At 43.5% G+C, this 24,011-nt stretch overlaps 1 protein-coding gene across 4 annotated transcripts; it reads right to left on the bottom strand.

The window, feature by feature from the left end:
• On the bottom strand, positions 1 to 23,785 carry LOC119163349 (copine-8-like). 4 transcript variants are annotated; one of them, XM_075873012.1, is made up of 15 exons: positions 23,564 to 23,785; positions 20,127 to 20,214; positions 19,954 to 20,057; positions 18,671 to 18,710; positions 15,401 to 15,477; positions 14,012 to 14,043; positions 13,912 to 13,940; positions 10,098 to 10,348; positions 9,955 to 10,045; positions 9,020 to 9,121; positions 6,744 to 6,797; positions 6,626 to 6,687; positions 3,924 to 4,280; positions 3,043 to 3,203; positions 1 to 377 (listed from the first exon to the last, which is right to left on the bottom strand). In XM_075873012.1, the coding sequence occupies exons 1-15, from the start codon at positions 23,641 to 23,643 to the stop codon at positions 142 to 144; spliced, it is 1,764 nt and encodes a 587-aa protein (XP_075729127.1). In that variant the 5' UTR covers positions 23,644 to 23,785; the 3' UTR covers positions 1 to 141. The 4 variants fall into 4 exon arrangements, with proteins under 4 accessions (XP_075729127.1, XP_075729128.1, XP_075729129.1 ...); XM_075873013.1 differs by having other exon boundaries at positions 9,955 to 10,030; XM_075873014.1 differs by lacking the exon at positions 9,020 to 9,121.
• Positions 23,786 to 24,011: the final 226 nt, after the last annotated feature.

The raw sequence follows: 24,011 nt of genomic DNA, 5'->3' as shown, positions 1-24,011 counted from the left end.
CAGCATTATGATCGTACGAAGCACACAGCGGTAAGTGAATTTGGCATGTGCACAAATGAGGGCAAATGCTGGCGGTGTGAAATTGTTCAGTCACCACGAACCCTGTAACACGTACACAGAGACGAAAAATACAGAGGAGCTTTAAGACTGGCCCTGGGGTATCGCTATTGGACCAGGTTTGATGTTGTGCTTCGTCATGTAGTCTGTAACCTGTTTGGGAATTTCAGCCAGCACTTCCTTCGCAAGATCGGCCTGGTTCCTCTGCCAAGAGCCACCACCCTCGAACTTGCGGAAGGGCACGAACTGGACTATGTCTCTGTCAGCGCGACGACCATCTGAACTCAGCTCAGCAACATCCCCATCCAGAACTTCCATGGCTGAAAACAGCGAAAGAATGGTGAACACTCTCACTCTCTTCTCAGTTTCCAGTCATACCAACATTCCCACACCTGACTCTCTGCTTCAATCTCCATCTCCCAATAACAACCAAAGTTCTTCAGTCATACCAGTTGTGAAACTCTGTTCCGAAACCTGGACGTGCATGTGGACAAATTTGTGGAGGATGGCAATTAGATACACCACTTCGGAGCGATGACAGAAAACATACCGCATCCCCATGATCGCTGCAGCCTCTGCTGCCATCGCTCAAGTTTCCTCAGCAAGAAATGAAATTACTTTCAAGAAAGCTTGAATAGTGCTACGACCGTGGTATTATCTGCAAAACATAAGCTGCAAGCATAAACATACTGCTCACTTAATCTATGCGACATCATTACGGGCCAGTGTAACCTAACACAAAAAAATGTCTTACCTTGTTTTCACGCAGACAGGTGGCACTGCAATCAGCAGACCTCTATGACTTCAACCAAAGGCATGTCCGGAGTTTAACACATGAAGCGTAAGTGAAATTTTGTAATTTGTTTTATTGAAGAATTTTGATCCCAACCATCAACCACTCTCATTTTCTTTTGGACCTTACTATGACAAGGGGCTGCCCCCAGCCTTCCCGTCAACTCTTGCATGGTACTGTTAAATGGTTGACCATATACAGCAGTTCTTTCATACCAGCATGTGTAGGCAACCAAGCAATGCCATCAAATCGAGAAGGCAAGAGTTGTAAAGTACAGTTAGAGGCACAGTCAATGGGCATGTATGATGGACTTATATTGCACCGAATTTCTTCATGTGGTTTAACTTGCCGAAACTGCCACGTGAGCTGGCAGCCACACTGTACTGGAGCACTGAGGATTAAGCTTGATCACCTGGTTGTCACAGCTTGTACAGTTAAACCTGGATATAACGAAATCGATAAACTCCCGGGAAAATTTGTTATAAAGAGGATTTTGTTATATGCAGGTTCGGTACGAAAATTCGGAAAATAAACGTGCAAATTAAACAAAAGAGGGGCTGAAGGCAGAGCTCACCCAAAACACTTATTTTACAGTGAAAACTTGCATTATTATTTTGCGATAGCAATTATATGGACATTCTCGGAGGGTTTTTGCCATCGCCGCCATGTTCCGTAATAAGTACAAATCAATAACATGCCCTTGCGCATTGTAACTTTCACGAGCAGGTAAAAGCGCATGAGCGCTGCTGAAGCAGAAATCAAATGAGTCGGCCCATCCCTATCGCCTGGAAAGTGCGTAAGATAACATCTCCTGCGTGTTCGAATTGCCGTCGAATGCTGACACAGACAGTGAACTATTTGTCCTGAACAAGCATGAAACAACGCAGGTAAGGAGAGGGGTGGGGGATTGCTTCAGTAGCAATGAATAATGAACTTGGATTTTAAGGGCAGTCGCGATTGCTGGCGCACTTGTTATCTCGGCGAGTATCAGTGCCGTTTCAACGCGAAGGGACTGTGTGAAAAGAGCACTTCTCCTTGGAGCGGCCATATTTGCTCACACCAAGGTTTTGTAAGTGTTCCGCGATATCGAATCGAAAAGAGTTGACTGCCAGCCTTACTTCACTTTAACATTACTGTTTTTTGCTATTTGCTATCACATTCATTGCATTGCATTCAACGCACCATCGTGTTGACAGAACTTATTGGCTAATCGCGAAAGCTACCAGCATACGAACTCGCGGCGCAAGACGGAAGCGCGTGACTACTCGACCTTCGAAGATCCATCGTCACTGTCCGTGGTCTGAGAGTTTCCATCAGCGCCTAATCTGACATCCCTTCGGTGATGACGACACAGTTGTCCAAAATTTTAAAAAGTCACAGTTTCGCTGCAAGGGCGAAGCAATGAATGCGATAGCAACAACTTGCAATGTAACGCTGAGAACGGCAAGCAGATCAAAATGCGCAGCGCGCTCCCCACGCACAAATGACGCAGGAAAACAACATACACAGCACGAGAGCGAACTAACAAGTGTCCCAGTTGTTACTTCTCTGTGTTTGAAAAGTGCACTCTTTTCGCAAATCGCGCCTGTCCAGCGAACGAAGTAGTCTTGGTGCGCCCGGCAACTAAACGCAATCGTTCCGGTCAAAGTCTAAGGCACGCGATTCTTCCCACTGAAGGATAAGCACGCGCGCACCAGCAAAAAACTTTTGCGCGCACGCGCAAAAAGTTTTTTGTTTTTTTTAGAGGGGGGGGGGGGGCACACTCACGCATGCGCCCATTACAGCGAGAACGGCGGCAACGCCGGCTCGTGGGGTGCAGGCCCGCCTGCCCGCTTCGCGCTCACACCCGCGCGCACTGGGATGAGCGTTTGCTTTCGCCTGTTGTCTGTGGGGAAAATTCCTTATATCAAGGTTGTCTCACGCTGTTACTTTGTTACGTAGAGGTCGAAAATACATGTGCTTTTACGGAGCAACGGCGGGGAATAGAAAAAATTCGTTATATGGAGGTTCGTTATAAGCAGGTTTAACTGTACCCGCAGCAATATGCAAGCATTTTTGCATTCTGCCTTCATTAGAAATGCGGCCACCATGGCCAAGAACTGAAACCACAATCTAGTACGGGGCCGCTCACTGCCGTCGCCAGAGCTATTGCAGCAGGTGATTGAAGCGAGTCGAATGATAGCAGAACTCACCTGAGAAGTCTGCACTGCCAACTCCCACAATAATGATGGACATGGGCAGTGAAGAAGCTTGCACAATGGCCTCCATCGTATGTGGCATATCGCTGATGACACCATCTGTGATGATGAGCAGCACAAAGTAGCTCCTACCATCACGGTACGTGTTTGCAAACCTGAAACAAAGCACGAGTGGCATATGTAATGCAAGGCTTTTCATAATGCCTAGCAGGAACAGCTTAAATTTACACGGTACACAGTACGGGAAATACGGTGGGCTAGTCGGATGTACTGATTTCTGAGTTGTTGCGAGTGGAAGAATTTGTGGTAAAGACACAGTCGAGCTATTTTGCGGCGAGATTGAAGTGAAGGAAGGTTAAGGTCTGCTTTTAACGCTGAAACACTTGAATAATGAGAGTAATCAGACAAAACAAATCGAGCCGCGCGATTTTGGACAGATTCCAGGGTGTTGATCAAATAAGTTTGGTAAGGATTGAAGATAGCGTTTGCATATTCTAATTTTTTATCGCTGACAATCTTTTTCCTCAGTAACTTGAATTATTCTTCAGGTTCTTCTTCTTATTATTATTATTATTATCAAAAAAGGTAGTGGGTGCATTGCATGTTGACTAAAAAAAGTTAATGATGACCATGCACTGAAACATGCATGTGAAAGCGGTGAATACGTGAATTGAAAATGCCCTGTATTTACTTACATGTACAGCACATGTTATCTGCAGCATAATGTCCCAAAAACCATGACATATGTTATGAGGCACACTGTAGTGAGGAGCTCAAAAAATTTCAACCCCCTGGTGTTCTTTATTGTGCAATGCTAAACCCCCCTTTAAGCAACCAACTCGAAAGTTTGCCTAAAACAGGAGAGTAATGCTCACTTTGCGACATGGTTGATGACGGGTGAAAAATTGGTGGGACCGTAGAGCTGAACGGACTGGAGGGTCCTCTGGTAGGCTTCCAGAACGCCCTGTATGCCCGCACAGTACGGGTCCGTGGCACTGCCGTTGAGGAAGAACTCGTGCGACACTCGCCCGTCGGGTGGCAGCCGTGCTCCAAAGCCCAGAGCAGGAAACATCTTGTCCGAGTCGTAGTCCTGAATGACCTCTCCCACTGCACGAATGGCCATCGCGTACGCGTTGGGCCGCGCCGGGTCCAGGAAGTGTAGGGACGCAGGGTCTCTCGGATCTCCGTTGGAGGCCGTGAAGTCCACCGCTACAGTGAAGTGCATCTGCAGGCTGCCGTCAGCGATAAAGACGAATTACAGAACTAGAAACACAATGCGGTACTGCGTACAAAGTGTCTTGTGTACAAAGTACTTTGTACACAACAAAGCAGTGCAAAATACTACGTACACACACCAAGCACTTGTACAAAGTACATTGTTGTGTACAAAGTACAAAGCAATTTATACACAACAACGTAGTGCAAAGTATTATGTAAAAGTACCACTTTTACAAAGTGCCTTGCTATGTAAAGCACGAAGTACATTGTACATTGGCGCGTTGCACACAAGGTACGATGTACTTCGTGCACAGCAAGGCACTTTGCACAAGTTGCACTTTGCTGCCATCAGTGCCAAAGCAAGACAGAGCACACCTCAATGCCTGAAAGATCACATCATACGGCGGAATCGTCCCATACAGAATCTGGGACACACATCTTCCTAAAAGCACATATTATACAGCATAAAATGAAAAGATACATTTTCGATTTAGAATTCAGCGATCGGCGTCGTTAAGAGTTCGTGATGCCGTTGGGAACAACCTCGTAATCAAGTGGGCCGAGACGTCGAACCACCCTGTACGGTCCGAAGTACCGTCGCAGAAGCTTTTCACTTAGTCCATGTCGGCGTATCGGCGTCCACACTCAAACACGTTCACCGGGCTGGTATTCCACGAAACATCGTCGAAGATTGTAACGGTGGCTGTCGGTCGTCTGTTGATTCTTGATACGGAGACTCGCGAGTTGTCGGGCTTCTTTGGCGCGTTGAAGGTACTCACTCACATCGAGGTTTTCTTCGTTGGTGACGTTGGGTAACATGGCATCGAGCGTCGTTGCCGGGCTCTTTTCGTAGACCAATTTGTATGAAGAAATCTGCGTCGTCTCCTGCACCGCCGTGTTGTATGCGAAGGTCACGTACGGAAAATGGCGAATGGCGTCCCACATCTTGTGTTCGACATCAACGTACATTGCCAGCATGTCGGCGATCATCTTGTTTAGCCGCTTGGTGAGGCCGTTGGTCTGTGGGTGGTACGCTGTCGTCCGGCGGTGGTTTATGTGGCTGTATGCCAAGATTGCTTGAGTTAAGTCGGCCTACATTCAAAAACAAAATGTCCCCTATGGCAGGGTCTGTGTGCCCCTCATGAATTTTCTGTATTTAAATGTTGAGAAGCTGCAGCAATGAAACCAAAGTGAAACCAGAACAAAATGCCAGGTCTCATGTCGGATATACTTATTAACGCGACAGCGTTAGAAAGCTCCTGTCGCAGAAAACCTGCTGCCGGCGTCAACCCCGTTGGTTGTGAGCGAAAATTCTTGGTTGTGAGCGAAAAGTCGTTTGTGCATCTGTGACCGAAAAATCAAGTTACCGAGATAGCGGTGGGAGGCCGCTACTTGTCCATGCGTGCACGCGCTCGATCACACTGAAAAAGCCGCGCATTCGAAGAAAAAAAAAAGTGCTCAAGATCACTAGGCGCGGTAGTTTCTTTGCCCTGCCACCCCTCTCTGCTTAGCTTCCAGCGCTTTCGTTCGGACGAGAGAAGAAATAATGCAATTGCGGTATGCAACAAAGATTTGTAACTCCACTCGCACTGGATGGATTATTGAAATTTTTGCGACGTTGAATTTGTAAGGCAATAAGCTCTTCTAGTGAATTCATTCCATGCTTACTTAGAAAAGTGTTTCAGGGTCCCTTTAACGCATTTTGTTTGACAGGTGTCACGACAAAAACGAGCCCATTCGGCGATAATAGCGCGCGCTGCATGGTCTAATCTACTGTGTGCGTGTTTGTGTGCGCGTGTGTGTATGTAACAAAACATATGAATAAGTATGCACTTAGCGGTTGAAGGGCGCACTAGGAGCCGGATTCCGCTATTGCGTTCGACTCTTAAAGGCGAAGCTTAAGGGTCCCCCAATTTTTCCGTTACTATCTCGTATCTGACCTCCAATACTTATTATCTTGGTAACTTGTATTGGACCTCAACAAAATTGCAGAGTATGTCTGCCCAGTTATGGTCCAGAATAATGCCTCCAATAACACGTGGTTGCGAGCTAGCCTGCTTAGCGCACACTTGCATCATTCAGATGTGCCTAGTACATACTTACTCCAAGGTTTATACTGTATTTAATCGACTGTAATGCAATCGTGAATGTACTAGAAGGGGAGACTTTTCATTGCATCATGGAATTAAAGCAAAATGAACCAAAAAATAATTGTGTGCATCATTTCACTTTTTTTGACAACATAGAATTTCGACAATTTCGTTATTAAATTGTAATGTGTGGGGCGACTTCAGGTGGCGGAAATCTGAAAAAAGACTGGTTATATTCGGGTGTAAATATGGCAAATGCATGTACTCACCCACCCCGGATATAATCAAGAAAGGTGGCTTGCTCTCCAATTCTGAATGAAATGAGCTTCACCTGCAAGTGCACAGAACTTGGTTTTGACTGGTGGACACCATCCAGTGGCCACTCACCACACCAGAGTTCTTGTAGCCCTTTTTCTTGGCCTTCTTGTTCCCGTTGATCAACTGCATGCAGGAAACAGTTTGAAGGCATGAGCAAAGGCTCTTGCAGTTCAGAGAGCTTGTGTCTAGCCTGTGCGTATTTGCCTATCCCTGGGTCTTCTATGAATCAGCTGCAAGAACCAGCATTGTCTATGTGCCTTCCTTTTGTGTATTGGTCTGAAACCTGATGAGTACAGCTCGCACGAAATCTTACAATGCTGGGCTTGGCGAGGTTTTAAAGGGGCGGTGCCACCACATTTGTGGCTTTCGCAGTCTTTGCTGCAAGCATTTCTTACAGCTCCAGGAAGCATGATACGTGCACCAAGATGTATTGATTATCGCTAAATAAATTAATACCACCTTCTTTTTGTGGCCCATTTTCCATTTCTGGGCGTCGAATTGGGCTGTGACGTGACATTGTAGGTGGATTGGTCATGTGACCACACAAGGCTGTCATGCACATTGTGCTGACTTACTGTCTGCACTCGCACACACATGCAAGCACCTGCAAAACGAACATGTAGCAGCCACAATGCTTTGCCGGTACGTGCATGGCGCAGGTCTCAAGAAGTGGCTCACCTCACTACAATGTGCCACCAATACTCCGAGGAAATAGTGCAAACACAGCCCCACACATTGACATAATAGGGAGGGGGCACTGTGACATAGCAGCAGGGGGGGGGGAGCGGGGCAAAAAGTCTACATCACACATAGACATAATAGGGAGGAGATGCTCTGCGCAGAACATTTGTTCCCCCAAAGAAAAAACCTACACACGCCTATGCTCACTACGAATCTGGTGTGACGTCACTGCAACTTTCATTGCCCAACTTACAGAACTACAACAGTTCTGGATGCCCTCACGATGGGCTTCGGTCAGGAGAAGTGAAGTGAACTTTATTGCCACATATATCAAAACATGTTTAAACAACAAGGATGGTGGGATAAAAGCTGCATGTAGGCAGCTTGACTAGTCCCACCTCCCAGAACAATAACAGCAGCAGCAAACATTAACAAGCATTCTTACTTGTCTCAATAGTAAAATAGAAATACATAAATACAGAATGAGCATTTAGGTACACTTTGGGGGTGAATTAAGATATATTCTAAATGTTTGCTGTGTCCGACCATTCGTTTGGAGTGTCCTAGCATACACAGAAAACCCACAAGAGGCTTGTTTTAGCCTTGAAATTTGGTGGCACCACCCCATTAAATCTCTCACGTCCTCCACCCCTTGTTATACTATACTGAAATAATGCTGGCTCTCTCCTATACCAATGTGCCACAGAAATTGGGCAAATTCCAGTACTCACAACACTAGTCCACTTAAAATTAAGAAAACACACGGGAAGCAGACACCATTTAGAGGCCGCAGAGTCCAGCTTTCTTTAAAGCTATCTGTGCTAAGGCGCTGAATGAGCACATGCCAGTTTGTGATGATGGTAATTTTTTAGACACACAACAAACCTCGACCGTAACAGCTCTGCTGTAACAAAATTCACCGGTAGAGACCAAAGTGACAGCTTTTGGAAAATGCATTCGATGCTCTACCAAATTAACTAGAGCAGCAGTCATCTTCCCATCCACTTTGCTGGGAATTCGTTTGAATTTAAGCCTCAGAGTGTTAGCCAGCGTCGCTCATTGCCATGACGGCAAGTGTGGAACATTCTATTCTATCAGCTAGTGTCACATAGCATGTGATCTCATTACGAGCTGGCAGCTGACACTCGCATTAAACTCAAGACATGACTCAATAATAAGAGTCACCAAAGAAACATGGGATAAGACGAAGGAAGCTACAAGACAAGCACATTTCCTGTAGCTTCTCAAGTAGCTAGAGACCTTAGAAATTATCATCAATAATTGAAAGCTTGCTTGTTCTGGCATACACTCAGCTAGCCAATCCAAACTGTTAGGTATACACTGTATTTTGCATTAACAATTCTACAGGTTTCAGTGAGAATATAAGCCCTGAAACTTTTTTTCTTCTTGTATATCAATTGAGATGAAACTTGCCGAGTTCATGTGTATTTGTGCACAGATTTCAAATTTGCAATTGTTTTGTTTTAATACAGCAAATAGTTTTTGAAATACCAAACTTCTTATGAGCTTTCTGGGAGCAACAGTTTGCCTTAAAAAAAAAGAGTTACAAAGTTGATTTGATTGATATGTGGAGTTTAACGTCCCAAAACCACCATATGATTATGAGAGACGTTGTAGTGGAGGGCTCCAGAAATTTCGACCACCTGGGGTTCTTTAACGTGCACCCAAATCTGAGCACATGGGCCTACAACATTTCCGCCTCCATCGGAAATGCATCCGCCACAGCTGGGATTCAATCCCGCGACCTGCGGGTAGAGTTACAAAGTCATAAGCGTATCGTATGACCTGGAATGAGTACAGAATGCAAGAAAAAAAAAGAATGGACGTTCTGAACTCATCATAACAATAGTTATGGTATGTTGGAACATTCATGAGTGAGTCTAGGACAAGCTGGTATTTCAGCCACAGATGTCCAACATACCATGAATTTTGTTCAACTTGGTTTTAAATACTCATTCCTGCTTTCTTGCACTTGGCTCTATGTCATTCTGATATGCCTAGTATTTACTTTCTAACAGTCTTAGTATGGGCAAACTCCCTAAATGGCACATGGAATAGATGATATTAAAAAAAGTTGTCTATTGTACAAGAAACATAATTGCATGTTTGAAACCAGAACACAATCATAGATAAACTCAGCTTGAAAGCTTTCAAGTGCCCCTGGAATTCACAATCTCATTACTTACATCAGGAATAGGCAGCCCTCAGCAGCACAAGGTCCTAACGTCCACCCCCTAACTTCGCCGATGAAAACCTCTATGACCTTGTGCACCTGTCGGTAAGCAAGCTTGATGTTAATATTTGCAAGTTGGTTAAAAATGTTCAGCACCAATAGTTATATTTAAAGGACTTTTTTTTCCTTGTAACCTACGTTTATAAATTGCAACTTTGCAACATGCGTACTGAAACTAAAGATGATATCTATTCCAGTTTTGTACATCTTTATTGTCAATCTGCCAAACCTGTAAGATTTGCCGTGCAGCCCATGCATGACGAGTGGGCTTCACGCAACTCTTGGCCCTTCGCCTCAAAAGGCTGCCGACCCCTGGCTTACGTGATAACTCCAGATACCACCTACCTCGTACTCGTTCTTGGGGCCAGGCCCCTGGGAAAGGGTGCGCACATTAGTGTGGAACTCTCCGATCAGGTCATGGCTGGAAGACGAGAGACTGGAATGGAGCTCGACGTGGAGTAAGGCAGGCAAGTGTAGAGGACACTCACTTTCCGTCGAGATCCCAGTCGTAACAGGCCACCCGTATGGTGCGGTCGTCATCACCACCACTCAGCTGGCGCATCTGGATGGTAAAGGGACGCCATGTTGGGTTCAGGCTCCTTTTGACCACCTCAGTGCGGAACACGATTGTGGAGGTGTTGTCCTCGTTGGCGCGGTAGAACTTCAGATAAGGATCCGACTTGCCAAACCAGTCCTTCCTGTCCAGCTTCTTTCCCCGCCACTGCATGTCGATCACTCGCTGCAAAAAACCCCGCCAACAGTGAGTGGCTCAGGCTTGAATTAAACAACAATGTACATAAAGATTTTTCTAGTTGTCATACACGGTGAAAGTACAGATACTACACTGGCACATGAGACTATAAAAAAATTACAACCAAAAAAAAAAGAAAAAAAAAAGAAGAAAGACGTGTGTTGATACGTTGGTAGTTCCGAGTAGTGGGGAAAACAACCCTTTTCACTGTAATCTATACAAGAAAAGGTTCTGTAGTTACAGTTAAGCCGTGCAATTTGATAAGTGCATTTTACCAAATGAGTAGAGTTGCAATAGGGGCCAGAAAAACCACATTGTAACAAGTCAAGACGGATGGTGTCGTGAATACGTTCACAACAATACATTCGTACACATCAGAGCCCGATTATCCAAGACAAAGTCATTCGCACCTATGGTATCATAATTTACAGCAATAAAGTTCACAACAGCCCGGCTATAATGAAAATTTCGCAGGAAGCAGTGGAAATGCATAGTGATAACTAGAGACTGTATAATAGGCAAATGCTTATTTTTTGTTTCTTGCGCTCCTATCGTGCCACTTTGGTATACGAGCATGAATTAAGATTTTATGAAGGGCTGTTATAGTGTTTTTACAGTGCCCATAAATGCATATTTTTTACATTTGTGCCTTAATTCCTATAAGTAACTATAAATACCCATCTTCAATGTGGATGCCTATATGAACAATATTTAACCTCAAAATTTGCTTTTGAGTACAACTGGAGACCAGTATTCATGTTACCGAGCGAAATTCAGTTTTCGGAACTATAAAGGAGGTGCAACCTATACTCCATTTCAGAAGTTCTTTTTAGCATTATTAAGGGTAGAAAGCCTCTTAGCCGATTGGAAGGCCGATTAGCCTCTACACATGTATTCATCTGCGCCGCATCGCCTACTCAGCATCTCCCCGGTGTCTGCTCGCACACGTAGAAAATAGAAGGTGTTTCTGTGCAGCCGCAGGACGATGGAGAAGGAATACGAAACCGTGGAATGACATCAGGGGAAAGTGGAATATAGGTTAAAAAAAATCAGATTTGTCATTTATGTCTTAAGGGGAGATGCGGGTCGAAAAATGTGAGTCTTCTTCAATATTACTAATTTTTTATTTTCGCCTGTTTTGATAAGATTAGTACCTCTACTGTTCTGAAAAATAAAATACGTGTCAAGACTTAACTGGAAATGCTTTAAAATTGTGTCTAAAAAGCACAAGGTGCCTGTTAAAAGGCCTAAAGTGTACAGTCTTTGAGCACCTTGCTGCCGATAATGCGCCGCAGCTCGCCATTGTTCATCGCATGAGGCGAATAGTCGAGCCTCACCCTTCAAATAACGACAGTTTCCCTCGCTGATGTGGCGCAAGAAATAAAAAAAGCATGCTTTTGCACATTTTTCCAGTGCCGCGACTGGCTTATCACGTGGTACGGATCGGGGACCGCCATTGGTCGCTGCGCGCCTGGTATGTGCTGTGAAGCCTATTTGTGGGGTCCATGTCTTGTCGAGCAGCGCAGCTGTACAATGCTTTTTCTCGTGCATTTATCTCTGTTATAAGTGAAAAAAGCCATTGCTCGCGTGTGAAAGCTGTTGTGGCGCCGCACTCTGTAGGAATAGGCTACAAGCAGCTGGTCCGATTTGCGACAGTTGTGCATCAAAAGTCATTCGCACCCATCAGCCGGAAAGTTTGTGATGCGGCAATGGATGTCAGTGCCAATCTTGCGAGGTTGAAGGAGCTCATAGTGAGGAAGCTTAGCGGGGACGGCATTGCCATTATGTACGACTGAATGCGGCACAAACGTGGCCACAAAATGGCATCGGCACTGTTGTGTCCCTCGACACTGGACTTGGTTTAGATTTCACAGTCCTGTTGAACTTCTTCCTAGCTTGCAGTCGGCACAAAGCTCTGCCAGATGAAGCGAAAGAAGTTAGACAAGTGTTTCATGGCCCTGTATGAGAGCGGAATGTCTGTGAGGAGTTGGCTCGAAAAAGCCGAGAAAGACAAACTCATGGTGCTAGCGTATTTTAGTGGTAGTGGCCACTACAAAAAGAATTGTTCTTTTTGATGTGCAAATTTCATCTCATTTACAGACATCTTTCATAAATAAAAACTCAATTTTAACTTTAAAACTCCTTTTTCTCAAAACACAAATGTTGCAATCTTTTTTCAATGTGCCCCTCCTTTTTCGGGCACTTCTAGTGCTCGAATCTGCATGAAGTTTTGCCCAATTTTTTTCCAAAGCATGACAAATACAATTATCTAGCTTAAATTTCAATATTTTATTATATAATAAAAATTGTTATAACTATCGATTGCTATTCAAAGGATTATAACAGCTACAACTGGGCTGGTATATCTATGGGCTTCAGCCAAGCAGCCAGGAGCACAATAATGTTTGCACAAGATTGGGAACATTATGCATCTTTTATTTACTGGCTGCGTATTTAAAGTCACTATCAAAGAACTGCAGTGCCCATGTGAAGATGTCAGCCTGACCTCATGGCAAATGCAGTTTTCTTTCATGGTTACCTTTCTGCAGCAGGTGTCCAGCAACAGGTTTTCTATTTTCGAATGTAACCTTGCGTGCGCTTGACGTGTTGATGCGCCTGCATTATGTGATCTTCCGAGTTTTTCTCATACCGAAAAGGGCAGAGAAAGAACTTGGCTTGCAAAGTCTAAACCTGGCGAGTGCGGCACGTAATTAAACAATTAAAAAAATCATGTGGTACAAAGATTTTTATTGGGAGTGTCTATCGTAACTACAATTTCTCGTGTGACCTGCTGAATCTCCTTTAAGGGGAGATGCTACTCGAAGACACTTTTTTTAATATTCACCGAAGAGCAATGAAGCTTGAGCTGTTTATGGAACTTTTGATGCTGATTTCAAATATATAATTAGTTTTCTTGCATGTTGCTTACTGTTAGCTCTGAAAAATGACAAAGGGAAAACCTTAACCCTTTTGCCCCTTCATAATCATTCAAATAAAATGTAGAATGCAAATAACTGATTAGGAAGCACATACAAAATATGTAATAGGTGTGAAAAATAATAGACATAAAAAAAGTCCATATTTCACCTACCCTAGTAAATTTTATTATATTCACCTACATATTCAATTAGCTAAACAGCAAGCAATATCTATCAAGGCGTGTGTAGAAAAGAGCAAGCGTGCAATGGCTAACTCGTGGTTTTGTAAATAATGATGTGCATCCATGTCATGACACGAGGCAAATCACCGATTCAGGCACACAGTAGCATGAGTGAAGTTCATCCAGGTGCACCTCGCATGAATGTAGGAGCCTGACAATCATCAATCGAGAACGGAAGTCTTTGTTTCAGTTTTTTTCCCCGCAAGCCAAGTTTACATTTACAACATCAAGTCTGATGTATTAGGGAATACATCCATTATGACCTGTCCACCACTTTTTATGGCTATAATTTGTGCTATGTATTCTGTGCACTATTCCTTGAGATTCACTCACATTCAATGCATTAGGGTTTCACTGATACCTTTTGTCCGTGAAATAAAGTTAGGCTTACCTTGCAGTCGAGTACCTCTTCCACATTCACTGGAATAATCAAAAGACACGAGTCATTCAGTGGTCACATTACTTAGCCCTCCCCAAGGGTCTAGACTCACGTAAGATGCTGCCACAGTCTCCAGAAAGTCCTCTGAAAAGAAACAAGAAACAGCTTACCCAAGTAACTTCAACCAAGACAGTTTTAACTATATCTCACTCAACAGATCCTTGAGCTGCCTACAGAAGACTACTGACCCAGGCTGGTTAACATATATAAGGCAAATAGAAAAAAAAACGTTTTGCTGAGAAGTACTAATTACATCAAAATACAGGTGACGCTTAGTTAGGAGTCTGTGCTACATTCAAAGAGTACTGATACAATTTTGATACGTTGCAAAAAAAAAAACATTTCTTATTTCGTTAGCATGCAGATTCAACTACGTCTCCACGCATGGGAAACATGTATAAAATATTTCACTTTGACAAAGTTTTCGTGACCCATCATCTAAATTCCAGCTCCACCTCAGTAACATGACAATGCAGCTTGATGGCTTTGCCAGCTCTGCAAAAGCCAAAACGGATGTCAAAATCATTGAAAGATAATTCACTAACAGCTGTTTATTAGCATCACATGCAAATGACAGCCAACAACAAAGACACTTCCAGTACACCAAATATGCCACATGATTTAGGCGTACAGCCGCGGCCATATTTGTGCAGAGCACGCAAGCAGCCGGATTTTGCTCTGCAGGGCGAAACCTTGAGGCAGTATCGGGCTCCGACGTGGTGAGCCTGACAACTGCTCCCGATACCCCACTTCAGAGCCCAAAACTGCCGCAAGGTTTTCCCCCAGAGAGCAAAAATCGCATGCACTCTACACAGAGGTGGCCTCGGCTGTACATCACTGTGATCACACAAGAGCTTAATTGTTCCTGAAGAGTCAAAGAGCTTCCTTGAAGTACAGGTATTCAAAGTATATTCAATGCGGCACCATGGTGCTGTTTTCAATTAGAGCAGCAATACGAAAATTTCTGAAGTTGATGCTGGTACCATGGTCAGTACCAAAGATAACAAGCCCGATCTTGATTTTTAGAGTTGTGTGCCCTTGCCTGAATGCACAACCTTCGCAAGCTTTACACGAATGGCATTGACTCTGGCTAGTTTGCTATTTATGATCGTGAAAATAACATAACGCAAAAGACACAGCACTTGTTTGTGTGTTAGGCTGTTGTCTTTTGTGCTGCATTCATGTGTACAAGTGTTCCCACATGGACGAACGTAGAGGGACCACACCCATGTTCTTCCTATGTCATTTTTATTTTGCTTCATAAAGTCTCACAAACTTAATCCCAGCTCAAGATTCATTTTACATTTTGACTGCCAACTTTCCTCATGCTATGCATTGTTTAATGGCACAACTGTTACATATCTATTGTCATAACTGGAGAGTACTTCTTGTAAGAATTACTGCACAAGTCAAGCCCACAGAGTGACGAGAGCTTACTTACGTCAGCTGCAGCTTAACCTGCCGGCCCTGGTAGGCAACCAGTTCACCCAGCGTGGAGGTGACCTGGCCAAGGAAATCCTGCACCATACAAGCAACTTGAGCGGCCAACTTCGTCAGGTAATGCCACATTGTACACAACTATAGATGGCTTTTAATCTCTTCCAGTTGCTATTAATGTATGAACAGGATTTAAACAATGTCAGGTTCTACACCAGGATGTTACTTGAAACACTGCATGAGGCTCTGGATACTTTACTATAAAAAATAATAATCATATCCAGTGCAGAGTGAAGATCTCTCCCAAAGATCTCGGATTTACCCTGCAAACCGATGAAATCTATGATCTTCTCGACTTGGGTACTTGCTACCGCCCTTGGCTGCATTTCCAGTACATAGGCATCTATTCTGTTGCTTTAATAATCCCTGGCTGTCTATTCTATGCATTGTGAGGCCAGCCATGCACAATTTTTGTTTTCACCTAAGAGAGCACTGACAAATTTCAAAGGCGAGATAATCAGTATGATATATTTTTGTGGAAACTCCGGCAAGTCTTGGCCAGTAATAGTTTTGCCTTATCCTCGCTAATGTTCTTGCGTAACCCAAGTGACCATCGGTAGGTTCGTCTAACAGGCTTGCAGTACCCCACGGTGAAGCAAAGAAGGAACGACGAGCAAGTAGCTGCTGCCGGCGAGTGAAAAGTTCTTCTTATAAAGAACGTCATTCCGCAAGCAGTACGATGGCAGCCCTAACGAAAATAACTTCGGCACGCTATTCATTCGCCCTTGTAGGTAATTTACGAGAGGTAGCAGTTCAGGGTCGTCACGCTGCTGTTGAGAAAAGGCGACAGTGTCCACAATTCCCAAAAAGGCTGTGTCGTCGTCGTCATTTGGCGATGCCGTCTTAACAGGGGATCGAGAAAGACGGACGGCATCAGTGTGTCGTTTTCCCGACTTGTAGGCAACAGTGATGTCAAATTCTTGGAGCCAAAGACTCCAGCGTGCAAGACGGCCAGATGGATTTTTCAAGTTGAATAACCAACAGAGCGAGTGGTGATCGCTGATAACGGTGAATGGGCGGCCGTACAAATAAGGACGAAACTTCAGTACTGCCTATACCATTGCAAGACATTCTTTCTCCGTCGTAGTATAGTTAGATTCTGATCGGGACAGCACCCTGCTGGCGTAGGCGATCACCTTTTCCTTGTTCTCTTTCGACTGTACGAGCACTGCTTCAAGACCCACATTAATAGTGTCTGTATGTAGTATTGTTGGCACGCCTTCATCGAAGTGAGCGAGCACGGGTGGTGTTTGCATGCGCTGACGAAGCTCGTGAAATGCCTGCTGCTGGTCTTCATCCCATGTAAAGGGGATATCTTCACGAGTAAGCTGTGTCAATGGCCATGCAATATGTGAAAAATTGGCAATAAACCGGCGGTAATACGCACAGAGTCCCAAAAAACGTCGCACTGATTTTTCGTCTGATGACGTCAGAAAATTCGCCACAGCGGCAATTTTATCTGGGTCGGTTCGGATTTCTCGGCTGCTCACGACGTGACCAAGGCATTGAAGTTCGTGGAAGCCAAAGTGGCACTTTTCGGGTTTCAGAGTACGACCGGCCAAGCGTATCGCTTCAAAAACTGCTTCAAGCTTTCGTAAGTGTTCGTCGAAAGTCGCCGAAAAGACAATCTTGTCGTCGAGGTACACCAAGCAGGTTTGCCACTCAAGTCCCAACAGAATTGTGTCCATTAAACGCTGGAATGTTGCTGGCGCCGAACACAAACCGAAAGGAAGTACCAGAATTTCATGAAGTCCATCGTGCGTAACAAAGGCGGTCTTCTCACGATCTCCCGAACATAAATGACGTTATTGATGAATCTCCAGTCACCCTCAGTGAAGCAAATGACTCATCGCGCATGCCGCGCGCTGAGCATGTCATCACGAGTTTCACACTAAAGTCCTCTTTTCTTTGCTCCTTCGACACTGTCGCCGCAGTCGGCGCAAATAATAAGTCTGAAAAGGTAATTAAACACGCTCAAATGTACGGTAAAGAATTCCGTTCCACTATCACTGAAGTGTTCCTGTTCCGTGACGACGCCGAGAGATTCAAATTTTTGTTCAGTTTCCAACTTGACGCCAAGTGCTTTTTTACGTCGGTTGCACTTGCTGCACTATTTTTGCATGTTCTAATGTGTGACATGTGCAAGTATCTGTGATAATCGGATGTTTTTCATCAAGACAATGATTTAAGGAATAAGAAGTTAGAAAAAAACTGTCGCTTGGGTCAATTGGTTTATGCTCAATTGATTTTGCCAGTAGGAAAAGACAGAAGACACAGGGATGAATGTGTGTGTGTCCCATCTTTTTGCGCTGGTAAGGTTTGTTCAAATGTTACGAGCTCGAGCTAGATTTTATTAACAACTGACGTACTGTTGGTCACAAATATTTACACAAAAGCAAGCATCCTTGCAGCTACAATGAAATTGAGTGGATATCGCACAAGCACTGGGCAGCTTTCAAAAGTGCTGAAATCTGAACTATTTCATAAAATCAGGACGTGCATAAAATTAAATAAACTTTTCAGTCATTCAAAATGTTGCAGCACAGCGACAACTACAAGCTCCTGTGGCATTCTATTTTCCACCTGCACAAGTGAAAAATTGGTGAGCGCAGCCTTGGGGCAGTCCAGACTTGTAGGCTCAATTTACAGGCGATGTAGGTCACATGAAGCCTCCTCATGAAAACGAACGTCATAAAATCAGGCGCCACTAAAATGAATTTGAACTGTATTGACTACACAAAATCGCATGTGCAAATTTCCTGCCGCCAACTTAAAAACTTTTCTTGTAAAGCAGAACTTCAAAGTAAAAAACAATGCATCAGCAGCATGAAATAATGTAATAAAAAAAGCCGATGTCTTGAATGGGTCGAAAATACAAGACATGCTGATGCCTTTTAAGTCCTTCCCCCTCTATGATTACTGAACAAACTCCTTTTTTTAACTATCAAGGTTCATTATATTTCATATACATAGGTTAAAATTACCAGTGTAAGTAGTACCTGCGTATAAACAGGAGAGCAGTATAAAATCAAGCTAATTTTATAGCCTGCCAAAGCACGTAAATTGAGAAGTATTACTGGCTGAATTGAAAAGTTTTGCAATGATCACAGGTTTCAACATTCATAGAAATCATTAAACATAAAACATGCTTTACTACAGTCATTCCAGCATTAAAGGATTCCCCATGATTCATAATGGCCACCTAGACACTCACGTGATCTTCAAGGTTCTCACTCTTGCTGTCAACATCATACCTGCACCATGAAGATAGAAGTCAAGTTCAACAAGGAGCCCAGACTTTTGGCGCATCAGTTTGATAGATTTATTACTAAGTCATAGTCATCTTTCTCACTTATGATGCACAAAAGGACACTAATTTGAAATCATGAAACTGTTTAAACTAACAAATCATTCTTTGAAAACTCTAATGTCTTTACTTCCATCATCATAGGTATGTTAACAGAAGAAACAAAAATGAAGGTTAAAGTAGCACTTTAAAATTTCGCCCTGAAATCTCGGCCCACAAATGTCAGCATAACATCGAAGATTTGTTCAAAACATTATTTTAATATTCTGGTCATGTTGACTAGACAGAACATCCTCAGTGCGTTAATTCTCAAGGGGACTGAGACAACAACGTACCTCATTCTTACTAGTTAGGAACAGCGTGAGCCTTAATAAAGGCCGTCTAAATTTGTGACATCGTAAAAAGTTGGTGCCAGAACTTCATAGTGGGATTGCCACATACATTTCCTTCTTGCTTCTCATTGCAAGAGTTATGCTTTCGGTAATGTAGAAGGGCAAATTACTAATACAAGAAAAATTGTTTAGAATTAAAGGAAGCTAGATGGTAAGTTTCCATTTTAAAAAGACAGGGGAGCAAACACAAGAACATGGGCACGTAGATCCCCGTGTGTGCCTTTTAAGCCGATTTGCATCCCTTCAGTTGTCAGTCGGCATTAGTGGTGCCGTTGACTTCATCATTCTGTCTGTGTTTGTTTATCTAATCAGTTTACCTTTTAGCATATAGTTTTCTACAAAAAACACTATAGGGAACTCTGGTGCTAAAGTCTGCGGGAGCTGCAACGCATGACGCTTCAGCCAGCAGGGGAACGATGGGTATGTACCCGTATTTGTCTAAACTCGATTCTTTAGGCTCCCTTTAGCCCCGTCACAAGACAAAGGTCAGAAAAAATTCAGCAGCTCCCCTTCACCATCATAACCTTTGTAGGCTCATGAATTCAAATTGGCACAATGATTCATTATTTTATTCGAAACAGATGCCAAAGCACAACAACAAACAAAGCAACAAGTGCGTTCAAAGCAACAAGCATGACAATTAGGCAAATCTGTGTCCAACTCACGGTTCACATAACGGTTGAACGATGGGAGTGCCAGAGTTCCCTCTAGTCAATATTGTAGTAAACCCTATGCCTTTAAGCACTATTGTCTAGCAGGCTTAGCTGCACCAGCAAGCAAAGAAAGCTGAGCTCTTACACTTTAAACATGACATGCTGACGCTCTTCAAAAAAGTAGTCCACCAGAAACTTGTTCACAAAGTCTGGGTCAATCGTGTCACGAATCATTTCTGTTCGGCCAACCTGGAAAGAGAATGGTCATTGCCTTCCCACAGTGATGGCGATTGGCTCCTCGCAGCTGGCCAACCTTACCTCTCGCCACGGCGCAGTCTCGTAGTGCTGCATGAACAAGACACACATGGGGTCGGACTTCGAGAGCAGGTCTTTCTGTTTGAGTTTCCTGCAAGAGAGAACAAAAGAGGAGAAAATTTATGGGTTCATTTTCCTTTGTTAGACATAATGTGAATGATAACAGGCGGAGATGGCAAGGAAATTACAGGGAATGTTATTAGTAGTATTGTAAATGTTATGAGAGTAATGTGGACAAAAAGGTAACTTGCTGCTGGTTGAAACTGAACCTGTGTCCATCAAATAACGCATTAGATGCTGTACCAACTGAGCTACAGTGGCGGCCATCCCCTGGTTCACTTTATGGGGTATATATGTGCACATTAATGTGGGAGTATCAGTCAGCGCCGCTTGCAGGAGTGGGATTGTCAGTCATAGCTCACCATCATGGCCGTTATCTTCACTAGTTTAACAATATAACATGCAATAAAGCTTAAAGAACTTATCACTGATTGAAGTGTGAAAGTGGAGGCACTGTTTGCAACAAAAGAGGTATTGTCATGTATTATAAACTGAAAAGCAGAACCTAATAAACACGTTTTATTAACTTCTATAAAATAAAATCTGATTAATCAACATGAGAGCAACAGTGGGTTGATCATTCATTTGGTGAAGATATGAAGATAATAAACAAGCATATTTGAGAGTGCTTGCCGAATATGCTCCACCCCATTCTTATTCTTCTAGTTACTTCAATCTCATGGTTCAGCTTTGCGGTTATTACCTGTCTTAAGTAGACATACTCTTTTACAACTTGAAGTGCACTATTACCTATCTCGAAGCACTGCTCTCTTCCGAGGTTGTTGTACATTACTCTTCTTTTCTGTAGATTAATTGTAAAACACACCTTATGCTCTCCTTGTCTAATTCAGCGATCATGAATTGCAATTCGCCCCCTAAGTTACTCAGTGATGCAATGTCAGTGGCAGCGCAGGTTACTAAGGTATTCTCCATTAACTCATATCCTTAACTTTTCAATATAGGTTCCCTATGTCAGAGGTCAAAACCATCAAGGAGTCGCAAACTTCTCCACTAAACGGCAATTACAATATTGCCCTACTACATCACCCAATGAACACACAAGACTTAAATCATATTATGTCAACAGTAAGTTTTGTTAAGACAGCTTTCAGCCACAAGGGTCAAAAGGTAGCAACAGTAATAAACATGGCTTTGCCCAAAAACTTTGAAGAAATCGTGCAATTCATTTTGATATCTGGCCTATACAGCTTTGTACAACAACTATTCATAAGCTCTTTTGCAATACATTTTCGGCAATAGTCAATAATTTGGATGTGGTACTAATCCATCGGGACAAATTTTAATGACAGTAGGCGACAAACAAGTATCCTAAAATAAGACAACGAACTGTAGATTATTTGTCAGTTGTTATTTATTCATATATTTATTTACAAAAAATCTACGCCTACTGCATTGAAAAGCGTTAATCAGGAAAGGGTTATTTATATAGCTAATGTACTTGCGTAGATGTTTGCACACACTTTCTGCAGATTTCTTTGAAAAATAAAATTGGCCCCGTATCTGCATATTAATAGCAAATGTCGTCGAAAGACGATAGTCTTGCATGTGGAGAGAGTGAATAAAACATTTATTTGATGTTCTGCGCAAGAAAACCAGTGAATGGTATTCTGGAGGCGCCGCTTTAAGAGTGCAGCAGAGGTGAACGAGCGCATCAAATCACGTCACACGTGAGACATAAGTGCCATCTGGCAGTTTTCTTGGAAAACGAAGTGCATGGCTCTGAGACGGGTGTGCGCGCCCGTCTCAGAGGTGAAAAGGTGCAGAACGCAAAGCGACGGGTAGGTGCCACCACCGTCTCGTCTTAGAAAAGCATTGCAAACACTTGCAGTTTCGTGCAAGCGTTACATGGTCAGCGCAGCGTGATAAGCGCTACGGTCCTTAAAATTACTTATGTATGTCTTTTTTAGTAAAAGGCGCACATGCAGATCATATACGTGTTGTTATGGTGCCCCAGACATGCACAATAATTGCTTTTTATTTAACAATTGCACAAGTATGAACGCTAAACCTTGAGCAACATTGGTAGGCGCTGCGGATGGGGTTGGCCGTTTCAAGTGCCCGATGCCGTTAAGAGTGGACAGACAAATGTACAGATAGACCAAAATTTTTGCGTCGAAGGTCTCTAAAAAAATCTATCGTCTTTAAAAACACGAACTGCCCGGCGCGAGCTCAGACAACTGTCCTACCGGTAGCGCAAAACAACATGAAAACACATTGGTTTTGACACACAACACGGCTTCTGCTGAACCTAAAATAGCAACAACTCATCGCGAGCTTTTTTAGGGGCGAAGCTCCTTAGGGCGTGGGCTGTGCGTCCCCTGTAGCCTGTATGTAGCCACCTCTAGTTTAGTTCTTGCAGTGTTCACTAGATGGCGGTACCGTCCCCTGTATGTAGCCACCTCTAGTTTAGTTCTTGCAGTGTTCACTAGATGGCGGTACCATCCCCTGTATGTAGCCACCTCTAGTTTAGTTTTTGCAGTGTTCACTAGATGGCGGTACCGTCTCCTGTATGTAGCCACCTCTCGTTTAGTTCTTGTAGTGTTTACTAGATGGTGGTACTTGTAGCTGATGATGAAAAGATGCAAGATGTTATAAACTAGAAAGCGGTACTTGTAGTTGATGAAAGACGCGAGATCTTATAAAATAGGAATGATGTCACATATGGCGCGTGTCATTGGTTGAAGGCAATCGTTCGATTTAGTGCGGCGACGTACGCTAGGGGGAGCGTTGTAATAAAATCCGTTCGCTGTTGGCGCGCGCTCGGAGTCGCCGGATGGATAAGGCTGCACAGCGGAGAGAGCGCAAGGCGGCAGCAGCGCGCGCTCGCAGACAGAATCCCGATGTGCGAGCGCGCGAGGCAAGGGACATCGCAAGCCATCCATCGTCTAAGAACAAATAAAAGTTGATTTGTGTATATACACACACAGCGTTTCTCACGTCTTTACATGATGATCGACTGGGCGAATTACACGGAAGATTCACAGTTTACCGATGAATCCCTCCGGAGCTTCGCCCATTCATCATCATTCACCCCGTAAATATGCCGTAATTTTTTTTTTATTATTGCGACAAAGACTTACTTTTAAGGCATAATATTTTTGTTAGATGTGTGCTGTTAGGCCGGTGTTGTGTATGAAGTGAAGTAGTGTCTTGTGGAATTTATTTTCATGTACCCAGCTGCACACGCACATTGACGTCATTCAACAACACAATCTGGAAGCACCATAAAGCATGCCCTCACTGGCGATTCATCTGCCTGAGTGGGTCACCTGCGGCACAGCTACGAGTAGTAACAGCATTCATTGACGGGACGTAATGGGACGAGCATGCCCAAAACGTCACACAGTTAACACACCCACCTGCAAGCCACGCTGATTTCAACTTTGGTCACAGGTGCGATGGCCACCGCCGGTGTGAATGGCTGAATTGGATTAGCCATTTCTTCGTGGTCCCGACTAAAGTTACCGTATATGCTACCTTTACACTAGTCCCGACGTTCCTAGAGAAAACAGAGAGCACTACGCACTACCATAGCACTACTGTACGCCAACCCCACGCGAGACTAAGCCAGTGGAGTGACATATCTTAAAGCCAATGGGAACAAAAATTCGACACGATGATAGCGCCGTCTGGATTCGAGTGGCAATTGTAAAAAATTTGACAAATTACTATTTTAAATAAAAGTTTATTCAATAAAAAAAATTAAAATTTATCCAATTTAATTACTATTTTACTAATAACTAAATTTTTTATTAAGTTTTGAGCTATAATAAATTTTTTGAACAAATAATAACTAAAATTTTGTTT

Source organism: Rhipicephalus microplus, chromosome 9 (assembly GCF_043290135.1).
Source record: "Rhipicephalus microplus isolate Deutch F79 chromosome 9, USDA_Rmic, whole genome shotgun sequence".
Lineage (NCBI taxonomy): Eukaryota > Metazoa > Arthropoda > Arachnida > Ixodida > Ixodidae > Rhipicephalus > Rhipicephalus microplus.
Note: the sequence above shows the minus strand (reverse complement) of the source record. Positions and strands in the feature narration are given on the sequence as shown.